Below are 23664 nucleotides of genomic sequence, written 5' to 3'. Positions count from 1 at the left end.
CCTGCCTATCTGCGCTGTGGGGGAAGACGGCTGTGAGTTTTACCTGCTGCCTCGTTGCTTCTGAACAGAGGCCTTGCTGTAGGCCCACTCCTTCTCTGTCTAGACTCACTCCCCAGGGGTCTCACCAAGCCTCAACCTCTGCTTTTCAGTGCTTTCGTTGGCTCCCATTTATAGCTCCAGTAGGCCCTCCCCTGGGGCTCCAGCACCTGTGTCTAGCTTCTGTTACCCTGCCTTACACACACACACACACACACACACACACACACACGCCCCTAAGCTGGCTCTGCTGAGGTCTTTCCCATCTCGATAGTGAGAGCTCCAGCCTGCCAGTGTTCTGTCCCAACCCTTGGAGTTAGCCGCCATCACCCTTCCCACACTGAATTGCATGCACCTGGGAGCTGGCTCGGTGCTACTCTGACTGCATAGCCTCCTGAGAAGTCACCACCTCAACGCTGCCCCTGTCTGATGACTGTAGTGTCCTGCCTGCTCTCCTGCTGCACAGGCAGGGCCTTGTTAAAATATGATGTGTGTATGAAGCCTTTCTGCTTAAAACCTGCAGGGACTGCCTGACTGATGGTGATGCAGTGAATAGAGCATTGACCTGGGACACTGAGGTCCCAAGGTCGAAACCCCGAGGTCGCCAGCTTGAGTGCAGGACGCTGGCTTGAGCAAAGGGTCACTGGTTCGGGTTGAGCCCTTGGTTGAGGCACATATGAGAATCAGTGAACAACTAAAGTGAAGCAGCTGAGTTGATACTTCTCATCTCTCTCCTCCCTATCGCGTGTTCTCTTTCTCTCTCAAGTCAATTTTAAGAAACCGCAGGGACTGCCTCAGTGAAGGGCAAAGCCAGTATCCTTCAGGCCCCTGTGTGACTTTAGCACCTTGCTGTCCTTCTGACCTCCTCTTCACCCGTCCACCCCATGCTCAGGCCCCTCCCTCCATGCTGGCCTCCTCACTGCTCCTGGCTCTGGACTCAGCATCTGCTGTTTCTCAGTCTGCTGACAACTGCATGGTCAGTCAGTTCCTTTGATCCCCTCAGGTCTCTGCTCAGATGTCACCAAATTGCTGAGACCATCCCTCCCTTGCCACAGGCGAGCCCTTTTCCAGTTCCCATTTATTTAATTTTATTTTTTTAGAGAGGAAGGGAAAGAGATGAGAAGTATCAAATAGTTGCAGCACTTTAGTTGTTCATTGATTGCTTCTCATACATGCCTGACTGGGGGGCTCCAGCCCAGCCAGTGACCCCATGCTAAAGCTGGCGACCGGGGGTTTCTAACCTGGAAACTCAGCATTTCAGGTGGATGCTCTGTCCACTGCGCCACCACCAGTCAGCCTCAGTTCCCCTGTTTACTACTCTCCACTGTGCCTACCTGAATTTTTGCTCCTGGAGCCTAGAACACAGCGTGACACTTGTGGCTGTGCCCGGAACTCAGAGAGAGGGGGAGGCGGAGAGAGAGAAAGAGAAAAGATCACACGTCAGTGCTGGAGGTGAGCCAGAGCAGGTCACCAAGGTCAGATAGGAATTCAGAACAGAATGCGTTACTTACCTCGACTCTCCGCTTGCTGGGGACAGTAACCAGGACCTGATGTCTACGCCTGTTGCCTGCACCTGTTAACCCATGGCCTCGCGTGAGTGCATCTTCATTCATGTCGGCCAGGCTGATGTCTAGATAAGCAGTGCCTGCTGGAAGCTCTGCTGCCTGGAACATAAGATCTAGTCTGAGGGCGAGGCCAAGGGACAACACCATTGAGATGGGGAGATGACTCCTCCTTCACCTTCAGGGAGACAGGTGCTGGCAAGCGTGTGACCAGGGCAGTGTGTGTAGACCTAGAACCCACAGTCGTTGCTGAAGTTCACACTGGTACCTACTGCCTCCCTCCAACCTGAGCAGCTCATCACAGGCAGAGAGAGGCTTCTGGTAACTGCCCGTGAGCACTGCACCGTTGGCAGCAAGATCGTTGGCCTCGTCCTGGACCAAATTGGGAAACTGGCTGACTGGTGTGCAGATGTTCAGGGCTCCCTGGTTTTCCATGGCCTTGGTGGGGAACGGGTTCTAGATTCACCTCCCTGCAGGTGAAGCACGTCTCTGTCGATTATGGCATGAAGTCCAAGCTGGAATTCATGTACCCGGCCCCCCCAGGTCTCTACAGCTGTAGTTGAGCCTATAACTCCATCCCCAGCACCCACACCACCCTGGGGCACTCTGTGCCTTCATGTTTGACAATGAGGTCATCTGTGTCAGTCGCAGAAAGCTGGGTATTGAGCGCCCAGCCTACAATAATTTTAGCCGCTTAATGAGCCAGAGTGTGTCCTCCATCACTGCTCCCATCGGGTGTGATGGAGCCCTGGAGGTTGACATGACCGAATTGGTGCCCTGTTCTCGCATCCACTTCCCTCTGGCCACATATGCCCTGCCATCTCTGCTGAGAAAACCTCCCGTGAACAGCTTTCTGGAGCAGAGATGACCAGTGCGTGCTTTGAGCCAGCCCACCAGACAGTGAAGTGTGACCTCGCCATGGTAAATACATGGCCAGCTGCCTGTCAAACCTGGTGACGTGGTCCCCAAAGATGTCAACACTGCCTTTGCCACTAACAAGACCAAGCTCAGCATCTAGTTTGTGGACTGGTGCCCCCCGGCTTCAAAGTTGGCATCAACTAGCCCCTCCCACTGTGGTACCTGGTGGACACTTGGCCAACGTACAGCGAGCTGTGTGCCTACTGAGCATCCATAGCTACTGCTGAGGCCTGGGCTCACCTGGTCCACAAGTGTGAACTGCTGTGTGCCAGGCGCGCCTCTGTCTTTGAGACGTGGGTGAGGGCATGGGGAGGGAGTGTCTTCTGAGGCCCATGAAGACGTGGCTGACCTTGAGAAGGTGTATGAGGAAGGTGGTATGGGTCCTGTTTGAGGAGAAGACAAGGATGAAGGAGGAGTACTCATTTCTGGTCCATCCGCCCTGAAAAATGTCACACTCTGAGCGTTAGCTTCAGCAGCCAGCAGGCGGTAAAGTTTTTGGTTAGATTATCTTTACTTTTACCTGTCCTCGTGTCTGTCTGTTTCATATGTGCCTCACAGATTCCCCCTTGTGTCTCAGAGGCACCAGAAAGAAAGAAAAGATTTGAGAACAGTTGAGATTTAATAAAGGGCATAGAGGAAAATAAATAAATAAAAATAAAGGGCATAGAGGAAGCCATCAGATTTCTGCATTCTGATCCCTTCCCTGCCTCCACCCGATCTGGGATCGCTACTGTGGCACAGTTCTCTGTGATTACATTCGTTTAAACCCTTCCCCCGTACAGATGTTCTGCGACGTAATCTGAACCCAACTCTGCTCCCAAGAATGCTGCTCTGGCTCTCTGGAAGAAACTTTTCCTTTCACCTGGGTTTTCCTGTGTCAGTAGGCTGAACTCCAAGTTGTATTGGTAAACTAAGGTTGGTGAACTGAGGTTTTGCCAGGAAACACCAGAGTTCAGCATTTGCAGATGATCTCACTTTCCTAAGTAGAACTTTTATATTTGTTTATTTGATGAGACACATCAAGTTGAGAATGTTAAAACCAAGCTTACATTTCTGAGGAAAACTCCATTTGATTGTGATATATACTCTTTATATATTGCCTGATTTGATTAGCTAGAAGTTTACTAAGGATTTTTGCAACTGTGTTTATAAGGGAATGCTGGTCTTTAATTTTTTTTATTATTGTGTATTTGTTAGGTTTTGGGATGATAAAATGAATTAGGAAGTGTTCCTCTCCCTCCCCCCCGTTTCCTGAAAGAATTTGTGAAGGATTCGTATTCTTTCTTCCTTATGTTTCATAGGATTCACAAGCAAAATCAAATGAGTCTGAATTTTCTTTATAGGAAGGTTTTTATCAATGAATTCAAATTCTTCCGTAAATACAGGGCTTTTCCAGTTTTCTGTTTCATCTTATGTCAGCTTTGTTCATTTGTGTTTTCAAGGAATTTGTTCATTTCATCTGTTAAATTTGATAGCAAAAAGTTGCCCTAATATACCCTTATCCTCTCAATATCTGTAGTTACCTATAGATAATTCCTTCATTCCTAATGTTGGAAATTTGTATTTTCTTTTTTGTGTGTGTGACAGAGAGAAACAGAAAAAGGGACAAATAGGCACAGACAGACAAGAAGGGAGAGAGATGAGAAGCATAAATTCTTCGTTTCGGCACCTTAATTGTTCAATGACTGCTTTCCCATATGTGCCTTAATTGGGAGGCTCCAGCAGAGCAAGTGACCCCTTGTTCAAACCAGATGAACCTGCACTCAAGCCGGCAACCTCAGGGTTTTGAAACTGGGTCTTCTGCGTCCCAGTCTGATGCTCTATCCAGTGTGCCACTGCCTGGTCAGGCTTATTTTTTTTTAATGTATTGATTTGAGAGAGAGAAATTTGTTGTTTCACTTATTCATGCATTCATTAGTTGACTCTTGTATATTCCCTTACTGGGGATTGAATCTGCAACCATGGCATAGCAGGACGACACTTGAACTAGCTGAGCTGCCTGGTCTCACCTTATTTCTTTTTTTGTTTTTTTTTTTGTTTGTTTGTTTTTTCACCTTATTTCTTAATCAGTCTGGCTAAGGTACTTAACCAGATTTTGGCTTTGCTAATTTTCTCTGTTGTGTATCTGTTTTGTATTTCATTGATTTCTGATTTTATATTCTTCTTTCTACTTACATTGGTTTTAATTGGTTCTTTTCTAGCTTTTTTTTTTTTTTTTTTTTTTTTTTATTTTTCTGAAGTGAGAAGCAGGGAGGCAATCAGACAGAATCCTGCATGCGCCCAACTGGGATCCACCAGCATGCCCACAAGGGGGCGATGCTCTGCCCATCTGGGGTGTTGCTCCATTGCAATCAGAGCCATTCTAGCACCTGAGGTAGAGGCCATGGAGCCATCCTCAGCACCCAGGCCAACTTTGCTCCAATGGACTTGGCTGTGAGAGAGGAAGAGAGAGACAGAGAGGAAGGAGAGGGGGAGGGGTGGAGAAGCAGATGGGCGCTTCTCCTGTGTGCCCTGGCCGGGAATCGAATCCGGGACTCCTGCACCCCAGGCCGATGCTCTACCACTGAGCCAACTGGCCAGGGCCATCAGCTTTTTGTTTAATAGTGTAAGCCTGCCAGTGGTGACCTTGTAATATTCTTCAACCAAAAAACATGTTTAGCCTGACCTGTGGTGGCGCAATGGATAAAGCGTCGACCTGGAAATGCTGAGGTCGCAGGTTCAAAACCCTGGGCTTGCCTGGTCAAGACACATACGGGAGTTGATGCTTCCAGCTCCTCCCCCATCTCTCTCTCCTCTCTCTCTCTCTCTCTCTCTCTCTGTCTCTGTCTCTCTCTGTCTCCTTCTCTCTCTCCTCTCTAAAATGAATAAATAAAATTTTTTAAAAATTTAAAAAAATGTTTATTTTCTTTTATTCTGCTTTTATATTTCATTAATATATTTTATGTACCCACTGACGTTGAGTATCTCTGTTCATGTGTTTGCCATCCATATGTCCTTCCCAGTGAGGGCTCCATCAAAATCTTTTGTCTGTTTTCTCATTCGGTTATTTGGTTTGTTATTTGAGTTTGAGTTTGTCATTTTTGAAGGGTATTGTCACCAGACATGGAATTCAGGATTAACGGGGCTTTTCTTTCGGCACTCTACAGAGGCAGAGATAGACAGGGACAGACAGACAGGAACAGAGAGAGATGAGAAGCATCAATCATCAGTTTCGCGTTGCGACTTCTTAGTTGTTCATTGATTGCTTTCTCACATGTGCCTTGACCGTGGGCCTTCAGCAGACCGAGTAACCCCCTGCTGGAGCCAGCAACCTTGGGTTCAAGCTGGTGAGCTCTTTGCTCAAGCCAGATGAGCCCGCGCTCAAGCTGGCAACCTCGGGGTCTCGAACCTGGGTCCTTCCGCATCCCAGTCTGATGCTCTATCCACTGCGCCACCACCTGGTCAGGCTCTTTCGGCACTCTAAAGATGACAATCTACTGTCTTCTGGCCTCTGCTGTTTCTGAGGACAAGTCAGTATTTTAAACCATTATCCCCCTACGTATAGTGTGTGCTTTTCTTTTTTTTTTTTTTTTTTTTTTTTTTGTATTTTTCTGAAGCTGGAAACCGGGAGAGACAGTCAGACAGACTCCCGCATGCGCCCGACCGGGATCCACCCAGCACGCCCACCAGGGGCGATGCTCTGCCGCGACCAGAGCCACTCTAGCGCCTGGGGGAGAGGCCAAGGAGCCATCCCCAGCGCCCGGGCCATCCTTGCTCCAATGGAGCCCCGGCTGCGGGAGGGGAAGAGAGAAACAGAGAGGAAGGAGGGGGTGGGGTGGAGAAGCAAATGGGCGCTTCTCCTATGTGCCCTGGCCAGAATCGAACCCGGGTCCCCCGCACGCCAGGCCAACGCTCTACCACTGAGCCAACCGGCCAGGGCTTTTTTTTTTTCTTTTTTTTTTTTTTACTTATGTTTTTCAGTTTAACTGCAATGTATCCAGATGTGGTTTTATTGTATTTGTGCTGTTTGGGGTTTGCTAAACATTTGTAGGTTTACTTCCTAGGCCAAATTGGGTATTTTTAGGCCATGAAGTCTTCAGATGCGTGTTCCTGCCTCAATATTTCCCCGCAGATCCGTGAGCTCCACCTGTTTGTCCCCAGCCCTTTTCCTCTGTGCCCCCCCTCCACTGGGTGATTTCTGCTGGTCTCTGTACAAGTTCGCTGGCTCTTCTCTCGACGCCAGCCTGCTCTTAAGCCCATCCCGTGAATATGAACGTCTTTGAGCCTAGTTCAGCTTTGATATCCTTACCTGCTGGTTCCAACTTCTGGGTCATCTGGGGTTGATTTCTGTTGGTTATCTTCTCATTTTATCTAGGTAGGTAGAGTAGTTTGTACCGCATGATACATTGTAGGGACTCTGTATTCTGTTACGTTTTTCCAAAAAGTATTGGTTGTTTTTTCCGTTTTAGAAGGTAACTGGATGTCAGACTGCAAGCTCAGACTCCCCTGTGCAGTGGCAGCCAAAACAGCAGTTATTTTAACCATGGCTGGGCCGGTGACAGAGGCAGGACCAGCTGGAGATGTGGTGTTCGTGTGAATCCTGGGGCTCCCCGTGGCTGACTTTTGGGGACCCTGCTCCCACCACTGTGGGGCCCAGACTGAGAGCTGCCCGGGGCTTCACACCAGGAGCGTGGGGACAGGACACTCAGCAGTCCTGTTCTCCTGAGTGCCGCCCCCCCTGTTGGGTCCGCCTGCTTCTGGTTGCTGTCTAGCACCTGAAAGCCTGTCGTACCTTTGCTGTCTAGGGGTGACTGGTCCAGTAAGAGCTACTCAGTCATTACTAGAAGTGGGGCCTCCTTAATGTGTCAATGCTGTGGGTGTCTTACACACTTTTGAACAGATGCATTGAGGCCTGAGGTGTGACTGCCTCCAGAGCACCAGGGGGAGTGTCCGCTGCTGTCCTCCAAGGCCACGATTGCGCTGGGCAGGCATTAGTCTGTGCTCTGTCCTTGATCAGCTTGTACTGCGGCCTTCCTTCCACCACAAACACCCAAGCCAGCTGCGGAGCTTTGAGCGGGGGACAGCGAGGGGGAGTGGGCTATGACTCTGGGGTCCCCTCTCACTGGTGCTGTCTCTGAGAGGCTCTCTTCCTGGGGCTGAGTTCCCTGTTACCTGTCCCAGAAACCTGACTCATCCTGGCTGTTTTGTTTCTGTTTTCAGGTTAAACAGGGCCAGTCAGACTTACTTCTTCCCTATTCACCTGACCGACCAGCTCCTTCCGAGCGCCGTGTTCTACGCCACTGTGGGGCCCCTCGTGCTCTACTTTGCTACGCACCGTCTTATCATCAGACCATACCTCAGGGCTCAGAGAGAGAAGTGAGTTTGAGTTTTTTTAGTTTTTTATTTTTTTAGAGAGAGAGAGACAGACGGACAGGAAGGGAGAGAGATAAGAAGTATTAACTCAGAGTTGTAGCTCCTTAGTTGTTCATTGATTGTTTCTCATGTGCCTTGACCAGGGAGGGGGCCCCAGCCGAGCCACTGAAACCTCGCTCAAGCCAGCAACTTTGGGATCATGTCGATGATCCCACATTCAAGCCGATGAGCCCACGCTCAAGCTGGAACCTTGGGGTTTCAAGCCTGGGTCCTCAGCATCCCAGGTTGACACTCTCTTCACTGTACCACCACCTGGTCAGGCAAAAGAAGTGAGTTTAAAACGTGTCACAGGGCCTGACCAGGTGGTGGCGCAGTGGATAGAACGTCGTACTGGGATGCAGAGGACCCAGGTTCGAGACACCGAGGTCACCAGCTTGAGCGCGGGCTCATCTGGTTTGAGCAAAAGCCCACCAGCTTGAACCCAAGGTCACTGGCTCCTTGGGGTTACTCAGTCTGCTGAAGGCCCACAGTCAAGGCACATATGAGAAAGCAATCAATGAACAACTAAGTTGTTGCAATGCGCAATGCAAAACTAATGATTGATGCTTCTCATCTCTCTCCGTTCCTGTTTGTCTGTCCCTGTCTATCCCTCTCTCTGACTCACTCTCTGTCTCTGTACAAAATAAATAAATAAATAAAATTTTAAAAAATGTTTTTTAAAAATGTTAAAAAAAAAAAACGTGTCACAGGGACATCAGTAAACTTTGTGTCTGAATTTTCTTGTCTTCCAAACGGAGATGATGATAATAGAACCCATCCCCTAGGAGTATTGGGAAAATTAAATTAATCAGTACTTATACAGTGCTGGGCATATAACGGTCCGCAGTACGTGCCCGGTGAACGTTAACCATTGCCAGGAAAACACTGCCTCTCCCTTCATGTGTCATTCTCTCCCACTCAGGGTTGCAGTCAGTTTATAACTTTGTGGAGACATTAAGCCATGATCACAAGAAAGGAAATATTTTTTCTCCTAATCATTTCTTTGCTGGGCACTGAGTTCCTACATGAGGGGCGTGCATTAACTATTGTATGTGTCTGACGGCTTAGAAATGTAGTTTATTTTGTAGTTTTCATACCCAGCAGGGCATAGCATCAAGTCTGACAGGTGGTTTTGATTTGTTACTTTATAATGATCAAATATGATAAGTCATTCAGCTTAGGCAGCGATTTTCAACCTCTGCAAGAACTCTTCCGAGTTAAGACGAGGTCAGGCGCGTCCAGCGTGGTATGGCCGTAGACGCAAGAATTGTTCAAGTTCTAGAGCTAGGAAAGCAGTCATACACCGACTGTTGGCTGGGTGCAGGTCCAGCACGGTGCCACCGCTAATGAGCAGCTTGTTTTTCTCGCACCAGGGAATTGGAAAAGCAGAGGGAAAGCACAGCCACCGACATCCTGCAGAAGAAACAGGAGGCAGAAGCCGCGGTGAGTCTGTGTCGGCCCCCAGAGGCCCTTGCCCTGTGTGGATCTCGAAGCAGCATGCAGAGCACACTGCTCCACTCGGCTCTGGGCCATGGCTCCTAGCCAGGGTGCAGGGAGGTACTGCAACTCCAGGCCCCGGGCCTCGGTCTTCCCCAACGGTGCATTGCTCACTGTGGCCTTCATATTGCCGTTAGCGTGCGATACTGCAAATATCAGGCCCGGTTCTAAAGATGAGGTTCAATTACCCTCAAAAGGCAGAGCAAGGTTGTCTTTAAAGCGGTGGGTATTTTCCTCTTTTTCTTCCCCTGAAGTGAATTGTTTACAGCAACACACACAAGTATCCAGGATACATGATGGGTACTGTCGGGTTCTTCCTGGACGGGGTTGGGCCGACGCGGAGCCCAGCCAGGGCCCTGATTACTGCCGCCTTGTTCTGTGCAGGTCCGGTTGATGCAGGAATCGGTCCGGAGGATCATTGAGGCGGAAGAGTCCAGAATGGGTGAGGAGGCACGGCCGCTCTTGGGACTGGGTGGGCACAGGGGCCTCAGAGGAGCACACCCGCCTGCAGTCCAGCTGAGGGGTGGGGCCAGGGGGCCCAAGCGGGCCCTTGCCCTGATCGAACCTGTCCGCAGGCCTCATCATCGTTAACGCCTGGTACGGGAAGTTTGTCAATGACAAGAGCAAGAAGAGCGAGAAGGTCAAGGTCATCGACGTGACTGTGCCCCTGCAGTGCCTGGTGAAGGACTCGAAGCTGATCCTCACGGAGGCGTCCAAGGTACAGTACCCATGTCCATGCCCGTGGTATTCAGGCAGGAAAGGGGTCAGAGGACAGCTGGCCCCTTCCATTTCATCACAGCGGATCATCCGCGCTGCCAGCATCCGCTGCGGGACGCTGCCCGCGCTGACTTACATGCCGCCAAGTGGTTCGCTCCCCACATCCCTGCGGCCATTTTCTCCAGCATTTGCTGAGACTCACTCTGCGCCGGCGCAGCAGCAGACAGCGTACATCCTGCCCTGGGGGAGCTCACCTGCCCGTTTACTTCCTGCCCGTTCCAGAGGCATGTGAGGTCTCCTGTAGCTTGGGGTGTGGGTGACAAAGTCAAGGTCACGTGCAGATTCACCAGAGCCAAGGACTCCTAGCTCCTCGAGAAGCCTTCTGGTATCTCCATCTTAGTGGGGCTCCTGGGAAGAGTGTTGGTTGGTTTGTTTTAGCAAGAGAGAGACAGAGATGGACAGACAGGAAGGGAGAGAGGTGAGAAGCATCAGTTGTTCGTTGCAGCACTTTAGGTGTTCATTGACTGCTTCACATATGTGCCTTGATGGGGGAGAGACTATAGCAGAGTGAGTGACCCCTTGCTCAAGCCAGCGACCTTGGGGTCATGTCTATGATCCCACACTCAGGCCGGTGAGCCCATGCTCAAGCCAGTGACCTGGGGTTTCAAACTATGGTCGTCAGCCTCCCAATGTGGTGCTCTGCCCACTGCACCACCACCTAGTCAGGCTGGAAAGGGTGGTTATTTAGAGCAGGAGGAGGGGCCTATGTTGAGAGAGAAGTCTAGGACTGAATAGGCAACTTTTTCAAGTTCTCATTTCTTTCCTCAAGTGACCAAGTTTGCATCTTCTGAAGGAAAGGCCCTTCCAAGGGCGCTGCACCCGCAGGTGGCAGCAGACGTGGCTGAGCTGGCTTAAAGGACTATCTCTGGAGTCCTCTTTTGAACCAGAGTCTGTCTGTTGCAGGCTGGGCTGCCCGGGTTCTACGACCCATGCGTGGGCGAGGAGAAGAGCCTGAAGGTGCTCTACCAGTTCCGGGGCGTCCTCCACCAGGTCATGGTGCGGGACGGCGAGGCCCTGCGGATACCAAAGCAGTGTGAGTAGCTGCCTTCGGCCCTCGGCCACCCCCGGGCCAGGGACAGGGGTGTTGGCCTGTCGCAGGTGCACTGACAGCTCTTCGCTTGGAATTGCAGCTCAGGTGGCGGGGTTTAAAGCAAGCCTAGCTGTTCTTTATGTTCCAGAACCATCTGCCAGCAAGGCCGCCTCTGGTCTGCATGTGGCTGAACCCCCAAGTGGAAAGAGGCCACAAGAACTGCCTTTTAACACACTGCTCTCTTTGCCTTTGCAGCTCACAGGATTGATACCGATGGATAAACTGTTCGAGACGCCAGGTTCAAAGAGGCTGCAAAGAATCTCTTCCTGGGAGTCGACAAATATTGGAAGCAGGGAAAAATCCTAGACATCAGACATGTTTATTTTATATTATTCCTACAGGAGGTGGTACTGTATAATTATGTGAAGGGACACAGACACCCCACTCACGTGGGTGCTATAGGTAGGACTGAGCAGCCCACCAGGACCAGAACTGTGGCACAGCCGTGTCTGCTTTCCCAAGGATCATGCCCCCAACGGAAGGGCCCGGGGCCCCAGACACCTCTGGGCCCTCCCTGGGTCTTCGGCCCCTGCTGACTGCAGCCCCGGCGTTCGTAGTCTGTCCCAAGGCCGCTGGGGGCCATCCGGTCCTCACCCAGGACCGCGGGCTGCTTGCCTGAAGCCCGCCGGAAGCGGAGGGGAAGGAACGAGCTCCCTGTCCAGTGAGCACTGTGGCCGGTCTCCTGAGCACCACCCTTGCCTGCTGACATATGGAGAGGAGTGTGGCTTTATAAATCTGCTTTTTATCTGAGAATGAATGGTTTTGGAAACTAGTCTTTTTTCCTCCCAGATCTCGAATGATTCCACTGGCACTGGGCCTGGGACAGAGTATTGTGACTGGGGGTCCCAGGGTACATCCTATCCTGGGTCACTTCCTTCCAGGACCCCCCACCCTTGTGGGAAAAGGCAGGTGTCCCTCTCATCCCACCCCGCAGGGTCTCCTGCATGTGCACACTGCACACGCGGCGGTACAGTGCTGGGATGGACAGGGTCAGAGGAGGAAAGCACAGGCGCGGGAGCGGAGCCTCACCTCAGACTGCCAAAGCCCTGCTCTGGGAGCCCCAGGCCGGTGCTGCTTGCTCGTGGCCAGCAGGTGGCGCCGCTGTCTCCCGCAGCTGGCCTGGCCCTGCTCCCTCCACCCAGGACTCCCTTTCTGGTGTCAGCTCCGCTGCGGTGCCTGCTCGCAAGACTCTGCCTTTCACTGGCCTCGATGGTGGACGCCCAGTAGCTGAGAGGCCAGAATCCGACCACAGCCGGGTCTGTTAACGGGAGGAGCAGAAGCCCCAGGGCCGAAGTTCTGAGACCTCACCCTGACACCAGTACCAGCAGAATCACTAATGACCCCCTTCCTTCCAGTTTTTAAGAGCAGTTCAGGTTGTCCAATCCTGTGATATTTATCTCCATTTTAAAAAGTTCTCTGAGCTGCTGCTCTGGCTGTGATCAGCGTTGCGTTTAGCAAGTCTGGCTGTGGACACAACCCTGGACCCCCCACCCCCGGCAGCAGGTGGCACTTCAGGGCACAAGTCTCTTTTTGCCTGAAATGGACTGGACAGGGGGTGCTCTTACCACAAATAAACCTTTCCTGAAAGCTGAGGGTAGTGTTTCCATGCATCTGTGCATTTTTAGGAGTAGAGTGAGGAAGGTGCTCCCCCCACCCAAACCCTCCTCCTGCTGCTGAAACTATGTGACACCATAGGCCTCACTGGAGCTGGCGTTCAGTGTTCTGCATTAGACCGCTGCCTCAAAGTCCAGAGTTAGGAAATCTCTTAGGCTGGGTTTCCTCTTTTTAACTAAAGCCCCCTTTTGTAGTCCGAGGTGGTCACACACTGTGACTCTGCTTCAGCAGGAAACGGGAGGTCGGTCCTCTCCTCATCAGCAAGGCACACAGGAGAGAGAACTTTGGATTGGTGCTTGTTTTTAAATAAAGGAGGGGAACGTGCATTGTGGGAAGACACTTTATTGTGTAGTTGCATCAGACCAGGCCAGGTGGGGCCTCCTTAGCCCATAGGCCAGTCCCAGCCAGGGAGCCGGCTGTCACCCCCTCTGCTGTAGGTGGGGGTCACCCACACACCAAGTCCTTCCCAGGACCCAGCCGCCCCACATGGAAACATGCTTCCTCCCCGCTGGGGGACTGTTGGCACTCTGCTGGGCCTGCTCTGGTCCCAAGGATGCTGGCCTAGCTTATGCCGAATGGACGGCTGGGGCGGCCACCTCCTGGACAACCATGCCTCTCATGTGCACAGCCTGTGCCACCAAACTTCACCCAAGGCTGCAATGGGCGCCTCACCAGGTTCCTGACCTGGCACAGTTCACTGCCACTCAGTGTCGGCGGCAGCGGGACTGAGGATCCATGGCCAGAGCTCCCAGACCGCGGCCCCACCTCCCAGGAATGTGAACAGGAAAGTGGGGCCGCCAGGCTCAGCTCTGCGGCTGGGGCGCAGCCTGGGCACCCTGCTGGCCCACTCTCGGGGCTCGGCCTGCTCTCAGGGCTCGCAGGCGGCTGCACATCCTCCACATCGCCCGCCTCTGGGCCTTCAGGCGCCTCCGGAGCGTCTCATTTTCCTTTAGGGTCCCAGAGAGTTTTTTTTTTAGGGCATCTAAGTCCAAAAGGGCATAGCTGTGATCAGAAGGCTGCGGGGGGCTGGCTGGCTGACCGAGGGCCTCAGCTGCTTCGGGTCTGTGTGGCGGGACCTGAGGACAGGTGAGTGGAAGGTGAGCGATGCCTGGAGGCCACGGCCGGACCAGCAGCAGGCTGCTCTCCAGCTGCCGGGGTCCGTTCCCGTGGCCCTCCTGACATCCCTGTCTGCCCGTGTCTTCTTCCTCGGGTTGGGAAGGCCAGAAAGCGGGGCCACACCCATGCTGCTTGTGGTTCGGGCAACCAGTTTTCCTCATTTTGTTTGAATCAAATCGCCACCTGCTGAGTCCAACCTGCCATGTGCCACCTTGGTGGCTGCCCTTACCTGTCCCACAGGGGGTCCGGCATTAGGGGGCAGCTGCTGTGTTTCAGGGGCAGTGTCTGTCTTTCTCCCGAGGCCATGCTTCCTGGCCTCCGCCTCGGGAAGGACCTGGGAACACAGGGCATGGCTGTGGTAGAGGCCAACCAAGTGCAGGACGGCCCCAGCGCAGGCCGACCCCCACTGCAGCCTGACTCCCAGCGCACCCTGACCCTCGTGCAGGCTGACCCCAATGCATCCTGACCCCCAGTGCAGGCTGACCCCAGTGCATCCTGACCCCCAGTGCAGCCCGACCCCCAGTGCAGGCTGACCCCAGTGCAGGCCAACTGCAGGGCACTCACCTCCTCAGAGTTGGCATTACCACTCTTGTTGGCCGGATTTGTGTCCTCCCTCACCAGCTGCAAGAGACGGAGCTGCTAACGTTTATTCAGTGAAATTGGGCCTGAAACCCACCAAGCTCGACCTCTGCCCACTGTTATCTCTTCTCCAAAGATGTTCCCAAATCGTGGGCCAGAGGCCTGTGAACAGCTCCCTATAAAGCCAGGGGCCTAAATCCTAAGCATTGCCCCAGGGCCTGGCATTCTTCTGGTGCGTAGCAGTGCCTCAGGTTTTGCTCAATGAGCAGCCACCATGTAGTAGAAAACACCTGACTCAGCCTGCAGTCCCCGGTGTCCACAGGCTGAGCACGCCACAGGGCCAGAACCAGCCCCTAGGCACTAAGGAAAAGATCACAAATTCCCCACCCCTGGCAAAGTTAACTGTAACCCTTGACTTCTGGGACAAACACTACCACAAATGCAGGAAAGTGACCAAACGACTCTATGAACAAACACGCACTGACAGGTTTGGGGGTGGAGTCTTCCTTAAGCAAAACAAGGACCTTCAAGGGCCCTGCTGTGCACTGCGCCTCCAGTTCACAACACTACTGTGCACTTAAATGCCTCAAGTGTTCTTCCCACAGGAAAACTTTAAATATATATAAAAATGTATAAAATAGAAGCCTTCCATATCACACACAAAAAAACAATCATGTATTAAGCACCCACTTTGTGCCCAGCAACCTTCTGGGTGTTGGGACTGGGGCAGTCAAGAAGGCCCTGCCCTGCGGAGCTTACATTAGAGCAAGCAGATGGGAAACAAGGGCAACACCACCTGTGGCAGGTGGCGGCAGGGGCCAGGAAGCCCAGCAAGCGGGAGGGAGGGACAGGCCCGCAGGGATGGTGGACATGGGTCAGGGAGAGCCGCCCTGCAGAACTGTGAACAGGGACTTGGAGAAGAGACAGCCACCCCCGTGCAGGAGCCTAGGAGAGATCCCAGGCAGAGGTCTCGCAGGCCGGCTCACAGCCTGTGACTCACCATTCCATCGGCTCCTTTTTCTGTCATTCCCAACAATAACCAAACGTGCACAGGGGTACGTCTGCCCTGGGTTTGTCCCACCACTACTCTGCCTTCCAGGTGCAAGTGAGTGCCCTCCTGTGGGGCCCACACTGAGACTACACCTCTAAGATTTATGAAATTAAACTTAATCCCCCTCATGGCTTCAATGTCCAGCGGCCCCTGAGCTCTCTCCTGAGCCAAACCTGCACATGCCCCCCACTACCACCAAGACACGTCCACTCCATGTTCCTTCAGGACATCAAACTCAGTGTGCACAGGGCCAAACGCCTCGGAATCAGGGAACCCCACTCCCCATGGGCTCAGCAAGCTCTCCCTGGCCACCTCCCTCAGCCCACCAGGTCTGCAAAGTCCGTCCACTCGGTCCTCTCTTCACCGACCCACCTACACTTAGGCCACCATGATTGACTGCACTCACTGTGACACTACAGTGGCCTCTGAGCCAGCTTCCAGCCTGAGGGAGCCTTCCAAAGCCATATCCCTCCCCACTGACCTAACCCTCCAACCAGCAGCCTGTCCAAGCCCATCACCATCTGCAACCCTCCAACCAGCCGGAGCCCACGCTGTGCCGGAGCATACCGCAGTCCCTTCCACCCGCAAGCCGCTGCTCCTGCTGTCCTCACCTCCCTCCAGCTGGCACTGGACAAAGCTCTCACCCAACACGTGTAGCACACAGTAGGACCTTAACAGACATGCTAAATGGCAGTGACACTGCCTCTGGCTTCCTGATCACAGGTGTGCAAGTCCTGGCTAGCTACTGGGAAGGGGACAAGGGCTGGCTCCAGCTCAGCCGCTGCCTTCCTCCAGGAGGGTCCTCGCTGCGCAGTGCCCAGCCTGCGTGAAACCTGGCAAAAGTGAGCCGCATCAAGGACCAGGCTCTTGCCACACCTGCCAGTTGCTGCTTCAATAGCATCCCGTTGTGAAGCAGGACTCATTTTAAAATCTGCTTTAAGGTGGGGATCCCCTAAAACGAAGGTCATGGCCAGCAGGGTTGCTGGGCTCCAGTCCCAGAGGCTGGACAGTGCTGCCCTCACCATGGTTCTCTGGATCCCTGCCAATGCCACCCGTGCCCCCAGCTGCGGGAGTGGGGGGTCCACACAGGGAGGCCCCACAGAGAGAAGCAACAGAGGTGTGCTCACCTGCGGGGCGTCCCCAAACGCAAACACCGTGGGCACCGCATTGTGCTTCAGGTTCTTGCGGTTCCCAAAGGCGCTGAAGCACTCGGGCCGGAAGTGCTCCGAGCAGATGACTGTGTGCTGCTTGGGCTCGAAGTCACCGCGGCCGATGTTCAGCACCCACTTCTTCAGCAGCTCAGGCCGGCTGAATGGGAACCTGCGGGTGGAGGCGGGCGCGGGAGTGAGCGAGCGGGCCCCGTGTGTGCTGTGGAGTTTCTCCCTGCACCTTCGTCACTGCATGGCATCTGGACAGCTTAGGAATCCAGGAATCTCGCTCTGGAAACCATATCCAACTTCCGAAGCCCCTGTCGTGCCTGTCTACAGCATCCTCCATAGGAACCCTGAGACCACAAATGTGGCCAAAGCGCTGTTTCTGAAGCTACATGTGCCGGGTGAGCCTTCCTGTCCCCTGGGGAACCTGCCGTGTGGAACGCTTGCTCTGGGTGCGGGCGAGGGAGCCCCAAGTAAGATAGCCCTGCGCTTGTGAAGCTGACGTTCTGGAACAGGTAGATGGTGGTAGACCAGACAGGCTGAGAGAAAGACTGCCTGGGAGGGGGTGTCTGAGCAGAGGCCTCCGGCAGGGGAAGTGCGAGCATGTGGGGCGCATATCGGGAGGGAGAGCAAGTGACAAGCGCATGCCTGGAGCGTCCACCAGAGGCAGGTCTTGCTGAGACAGAACAAGAGGGGTGGGGACCCACAGACACAGGGGTCTTAGGCAGATGGGGCATCCCTGGAGGCTCTGGGCAGAGGGTGACGAGTGAGCCCTCCTGGCCACTGCAGGAAGGTACAGGTGTCTGGGTGTCAACAGGCGGTAATGAGCATTACATGTTAAATGTTAAATTCAAGGTGCATTTTAGATGTCCACATGCTGACATGCAAGGCAGGTGTCTAGAGACAGCAGTGTGTGTTGTGTGTGTGGGGGGGGGCGGCTATTCCTGCATAAATAGTAAAGGCCAGGATGACATCGGTGCCCTGGAGAGCAAGTGTGGGCAGGCACCATGCATGGCCATGGCCGTCACCCCAGAGAGCTCTGAAGTCTAGTGTTGGAAATGGGAGACTAAGGGACACTGTGACAAAGGAAAAGGTTGAGGGGTCCTAGAAGCCAAGTGAGTGTCTCAAATGCTGCAGAGAGATCAACCCAGACGACATTTGGCATTATAAGGGCCACTGTGGACTAGACAGAGATCTTTTGTGGAAGTGGTGAGGAGAAGTCTGATCGGAATGGGTTTGAGTGAACTGGAAACAACTCCACCCACAGGTAGATAGACACCTGACTGAAACATACATGCACCAGAGGACTCATCCCAGCAACAGTGTTGAGCCATGTGCCTGTAAGGGCCAAAACCCAGAGGGGAGGCACCCAACGCCCTTCAAATCCAGAACAACAACTTAGTTCCGGTTGATGCATTCCGGGGAACACTAAGCATCAGTAATGAATGAACTGCCACTGAGTGCAACAAAAATGACACAATTGGGGATCAAAAAAACAAGGGGGGCTCGAGGGAAAACCTCCTCCCTAGGGTGATCTGATCATAAATTCCTAATGGGGCAGATTGTGCTGGGTAGCCATGCTCCAGGCCTAATAAAAGGTTTAGCTTTGCCTTGTCCGTTGTTTTTATGCATCTAAGTTAACACATTTTTTTTTTTTTTTGCATTTTTCCAAAGCTGGAAACGGGGAGGCAGTCAGACTCCCGCATGCACCCGACCAGGATCCACCCGGCATGCCCACCAGGGGGCGATGCTCTGCCTCTCTGGGGCGATGCTCTGCCTCTCTGGGGTGTTGCTCTGTTGCATCCAGAGCCATCCTAGCGCCTGAGGCAGAGGCCATGGAGCCATCCTCAGCGCCCGGGCCATCTTTGCTCCAATGGAGCCTCAGCTGCGGGAGGGGAAGAGAGAGACAGAGGGGAAGAAAGAGACAGAGAGGGGGATGAGTGGAGAAGCAGATGGGCGCTTCTTCTGTGTGCCCTGGCAGGGAATCGAACCCGGTACTCCTGCACGCCAGGCCGATGCTCTACCACTGAGCCAACCGGCCAGAGCAGTTAACACACCTTTGAAATAAGCAAAACCACCTCAAGAAAGCACATAATCTTTAACTTTCCTGTAATCTGATCCCCACCTTGTTGTCTCCCACACTCACATGCTCATTACATTCCCTCCTTAATTTCAAAGGCTTGAGAAACTTCAAAACCTATAGAAGCCTGACCAGGCAGTGGCGCAGTGGACAAGGTGTGGGAATGGGACACAGAGGACCCAGGTTCGAAACCCCAAGGTCGCTGGCTTGAGCACGGGCTCATCTGGTTTGAGCAAGGCTCACCAGCTTGAGCCCAAGGTCCCTGGCTTGAGCAAGGGGTTACTCGGTCTGCTGTAGCCTCCCTAGTCAAGACACATATGAGAAAGCAATCAATGAACAACTAAGGTGCCACAACAAGGAACTGATGCTTCTCATCTCTCTCCCTTCCTGTCTGTCTGTCCCTGTCTCTCTCTGTCTCTGTCACACACACACAGACACACACACACACAAAAAAAAACAAAAACACAAAAAAACAAACAAACAAAAAAACACCTATATAAAATTCTTTAGGTTTGGACGTTTCTTACATTGACATCAACAAAATAGTGAGAAAAAGAAAAGATAAAAAAAAACCTGGGGAGAGGAGCCTGACCAGGCAGTGGTGCAGTGGATAGAGCGTCAGACTGGGATGCAGAGGACCCAGGTTCGAGACCCTAAGGTCGCCAGCTTGAGCGCAGGCCCATCTGGTTTGAGCAAAAGCCCACCAGCTTGAACCCAAGGTAACTAGCTCCAGCAAGGGGTTACTTGGTCTGCTGAAGGCCCACGGTCAAGGTACATATGAGAAAGCAATCAATGAACAACTAAGGTATTGCAACGCACAATGAAAAACTAATGATAAACTAATGACTGATGCTTCTTATCTCTCTCCGTTCCTGTCTGTCCCTGTCTATCCCTCTCTCTGACTCACTCTCTGTCTCTGTAAAAAAAAAAACAAAACAAAAAAAAAACCCTGGGGGATAAAAGTACACTGTGATTTCATCCCTGTGAATATCCAACAGGCCATAAGCCACCCCTGACAAAAGGCAGGGTATGGGTTCCCCTTGGGCAGGATGAGGGACAGGAAGCGAGTGCGGTTGGGGGTCCCCTGAGAGTGGGTGAGATGCTCCTTCCTGGTAGTCACCCCGGGTGCTCACTTTGTGAGGTTGACTGGGCTGTGTACTTGTGACTTACGCACTTTTCTGTGTGTTATATGTACTTCAGGAAAAGCCTTTACTTTAAAAAGGAAAATGATACTAGAAGTGGAGACGATGAGCGCAGAAGCGCTCTGGAGCCCAGCTCTGAAGGCGACAGAAGACGGGCAGGGGCTGGAACCCAGAAGAAAGCGCGCAGCATCCAATGGTCAACACTCAATGGGACGGGCTCTCCCAAGACGTACCTACCTGTTCACAGGCCAGGCCCCAACCAGGTCGTCGCCAGCTTCCCCGGACTCCCGCCAATTCAGCATCCCGACCCACTGACCCGACACCCTGGGCGTGCCCACTCCCGCACTCCAACCTTCTTCCTTCCCGACATGAGGCTGGCAGAGGGCTCAGCGCTGTGCCCGACGCACCGCAAACCTCAGCTGGCACCAGCCTCATTCAGCAAATGCACTCAGCCAACAATGAACACCTACTACGTTCCGGGCTGCGGCTGTGAACCAGATCAGGTCCCCAAGACATGGAGGGGGCGCCCACCCCAATAACCGCAGAGGGTGCCAGGGGCCGTGGTGGCACCGCCTGGGAAGGCCTGGGCTCGTATCAGGCCCGCCCCCGGCCTCGCAGACAGGTTGGCGGGAGGCTGTGCGCCAGCGGTCAGGTTACTCAGCCTCTCCGGCCGCGCGCGTTCCCATGTGCCCAGGCCGGCCGAGGCGGCGCGGTTCCTGGGCTGTGACCCCGCCAGTGCCCGGGCCGCACGGCCTCCGGCCTCCGCGGCGGCGGGACAGCGACCCTGGGGTCCCCGTCCACCCCACGCGCCAGGACCCGGGCTCCGGCGGGGACCGCGGCCTGCTGGCCCAAGGGGAACGGGGACGAGCAGCCAGGACCCCGCGCACCCAAGTGCCACCAGCCCTCACCGGTGGAAGGTGAGCTGCTTCCTGCGGTTGCTGTACCGGTTGCAGCACTGCCGGGCCGCGCAGGACTTGGGCATCTCCGGAGCCCAGGCCTGGTTGCCCCTAACAAAGATGGCGGCGCGAGGCTGCGGCCGCAGCGAGGCCCGCGGGTGCAGCGAGCCCGGGGGCGGGGCTGGTCGCGGGGCGGGGCCGCCGGGCGCAGCACGGGCTTGGCTTAACTCCTCAGTAGGCTCCCAGCGCGGTGCCCGCGACCAGCATCATTTGAATCGGACGGGCTCCAGCGTTTGACAGCAGTTCACTAAAGCTTGTTGCCCTCACTTCGTTTTGGGGCCCCCCACACTTACACCCACCGACAGCCTTGGACAACGGGAAACCAGGGTAAGGATCAATGCTCAGGGTGGTCAGCATCTTAGGAGGTGCTGACATGCATGCTGGGGCTGCTCCAGCGTCACCAGAGTTGGTCGTTCTTGGTCCTAGATTAGTTGGGCAGATGCAGCTGACAGAACTGGCTCAGGCGCTGCAGACTCCAGGACCCCAGGTGGAAAGTGGCAGGACGTGCACCCCAAGAGAGCCCAATTCTCCTTACGGAACCTCAGGGGCCGCCGCTCTTATGAAGCAGGTAAACCACACACTGGGGTCCCAACTCAATCTGATGAAGAAATTGTGAAAACTATTCATGTCTATTCACACTGTGGTTTGTTTCTGGAGAACTGACTACAAAAGAAAGTAAGGGCTGTGGGCAATTTTCATCCTGCTGAATCAAACTCTTAACTTCCCAAGTCTCATCTTGTAATCATGTTTTGGGGAAGGGGGGGGAAGAAGGAAGAAACACAACTGTCCTGCAGGGCACACAAACACCTGAGGCTAAGGCATGAACCTCAAAGTAGCAATATCTTTATTTACAAAATATACAGTTTCACAGAAACAGCTTCGCTTTTTACACATAAACTTTATAATTACACAGAACCATGTAAACGATGTTAAGTGTCTGGAACATCTGGCCTGGCCAAAGCCGACTGGAGGGACCGCTTTGGGCGTGATCTTTCCCTCACTTCATCAGCCACCAACCTGGAGCCCCTGGATGGGCCATGCCGAATTTGCATAAAAGCTGATTGCAGCTGCCCAGCTCAACCAATACAAAACCAAGGTGTCTTGACATAGACACCACCCACAAGGGGTAGACCTGATAAAAGGAAATGAAGAAACAAACTGAGATGAATATTGAAAGCCTTCCAGGAGCCACCACATATCGAACCTTCTAAGAGCAAATGGCATTGGCCAGCGTCAGCCCTTCCACTGTAAAATCACAAGTACTCTTAAATGCACTTTTACAACTTTGTGGAGTTAACAAAAATAAAACAAGAAAAACACAAACACTTTGGAACTTCGGCTAGTCTGATGGTGAAGACACTGCCAGGCTGTGTCCTGGGGCAGATCTTTGGCAAATTCCTCTCTAATTCTCCTGCACATTTGCCCTAATGAGAGCCAGGGGACAGCTGTCCTGGAGAAGGTTGTTTCTGAACCAGCTCCTTACAAGTTCTCTCTACAGCACAGCTTCTCTCTAGGGGATCTTCACAATAAACTGGGTTTCAGGCTCTATTTTTGTGTTAATAAAAGCAACAGAATTAGAAACAAAACAAAAACAGGCAGTTGGCTGGTCAAGCATGAATACCAGGACAAAATATGGGCTCTGATTAGCCAATTACAGTTCAAAGCCTTGGTGCTGCAGTGAGAAAATGTGGAGGGAGTCGCCTGGTGCCCCCCCCCCCCACACACACACACAAGGGTGCCCAACGGAGAAGCCCCACCCTGGGCAGGGGCCTGGGGTCCATCCTGTTGTAAACAAATACGACCTACTTAGGCATTCTTCCCTTTTTACACTTTTACAAGAAACAATGTTTAGGAAAACACACCCATCAATTTACAAAAAACTTTTTTTTTTATGAAAACAAGTATTTGAACTGCGAAAAAGCAATGTCAAAGTGAAACAAAGCTAAAACCCTTGTCCCCCTCAGAGCCCCAGAACCACCAGTGTCCCAGAGCACACTGGCCTGGAGCAGGGACACCCCAGGAGGCCCCCCTGTCCAGACCTGAGGAGCTCTGCAGTTCAATGGTCTATACCTGGAGGCCAGTGTCACCATCGTGCACTCTCCAACTCAAACCAAAAGGCTTTAAGTCAACCCCGGCCTGTGGAGCAAGCAGGCCACCCTGTCTGAGGGGACGCTAAGAATCACCCATGTGAGAGGTCTTCCTCCCAACTTTCCTTGACCCACTACACTGCCCAGTGACCGCCTAATCTTTCTGCTGGGGGAAGAGACAAAGAGGGAACCCAAGTGCTCTCTCACTTAAAACACCTTGCCTGGGCACCCGCAGGCCCCAACCAGCAACGGGAGAAAAAGGGCACCCAGGCAAAACTCAGCCAATACTTTTGGCTATGTCGTGCATAAGGACGGGTTTTTTTACATCGTGCAAAACAGGAAACTGAGTTATGAACACGGGCTACATCCATCTCCCGACCAAAACTCTTTCTACAGAGAATTGGCCACACATTATCCCTTCTAACAAACAGGAGGCGACCCAGGGACCACTAGCTGGCCCCTGCCCCTCTCAGAGGAAGGCCAAAAGAGTCCAGCGGCAGTCTCCAGGGACAGAGGCGGGGACAGGGGCGGCAGTGAGGCAGGGCAGAGGGCAGCTTGGCGGGTGCTGTACAGACACCTGTGGTAAAAAAGACTTACACTAGAGAAAAAGTTTA

The 23664-nt window shown here is 53.1% G+C and overlaps 2 protein-coding genes, 1 long non-coding RNA gene and 1 other non-coding gene across 5 annotated transcripts in view; 2 read left to right on the top strand and 2 right to left on the bottom strand.

Moving 5' to 3' along the window:
* Nucleotides 1-12024, top strand: part of DNAJC11 (DnaJ heat shock protein family (Hsp40) member C11) — a 57197-nt gene extending 45173 nt beyond the window's left edge. Inside the window, exons 11-16 of the mRNA XM_066374920.1 lie at nt 7716-7871; nt 9281-9350; nt 9789-9846; nt 9980-10122; nt 11085-11214; nt 11467-12024. Of these exons, the coding sequence (XP_066231017.1) occupies nt 7716-7871; nt 9281-9350; nt 9789-9846; nt 9980-10122; nt 11085-11214; nt 11467-11492 (583 nt within the window). The 3' untranslated portion in view covers nt 11493-12024. The remainder of the gene's footprint in view (nt 1-7715; nt 7872-9280; nt 9351-9788; nt 9847-9979; nt 10123-11084; nt 11215-11466) is intronic.
* On the bottom strand, nt 5024-5099 carry TRNAP-GGG (transfer RNA proline (anticodon GGG)). Its single transcript has one exon. It is a non-coding gene; the product is annotated as a tRNA-Pro (tRNA).
* On the bottom strand, nt 10131-21061 carry THAP3 (THAP domain containing 3). Of its 2 annotated transcripts, none has more exons than XM_066374922.1 (5): nt 20916-21061; nt 16759-16951; nt 14566-14622; nt 14231-14335; nt 10131-10529 (listed from the first exon to the last, which is right to left on the bottom strand). In XM_066374922.1, exons 1-5 carry the CDS (start codon nt 20987-20989, stop codon nt 10518-10520), a joined length of 441 nt encoding a protein of 146 aa, XP_066231019.1. In that variant the 5' UTR covers nt 20990-21061; the 3' UTR covers nt 10131-10517. The 2 variants fall into 2 exon arrangements, with proteins under 2 accessions (XP_066231019.1, XP_066231018.1); XM_066374921.1 differs by lacking the exon at nt 10131-10529 and adding an exon at nt 13212-13961.
* Nucleotides 21062-21459: 398 nt separating this feature from the next.
* LOC136399595 (uncharacterized) lies at nt 21460-22635 on the top strand. The gene is made up of 2 exons (XR_010750173.1): nt 21460-21531; nt 21877-22635. It is a non-coding gene; the product is annotated as an uncharacterized lncRNA (long non-coding RNA).
* Nucleotides 22636-23664: the final 1029 nt, after the last annotated feature.

This window comes from Saccopteryx leptura, chromosome 3, assembly GCF_036850995.1.
Source record: "Saccopteryx leptura isolate mSacLep1 chromosome 3, mSacLep1_pri_phased_curated, whole genome shotgun sequence".
Taxonomy (NCBI): Eukaryota; Metazoa; Chordata; class Mammalia; order Chiroptera; family Emballonuridae; genus Saccopteryx; species Saccopteryx leptura.
The sequence above is the reverse complement of the archived record's forward strand: the minus strand, read 5'-3'. Positions and strand labels throughout refer to the sequence as shown.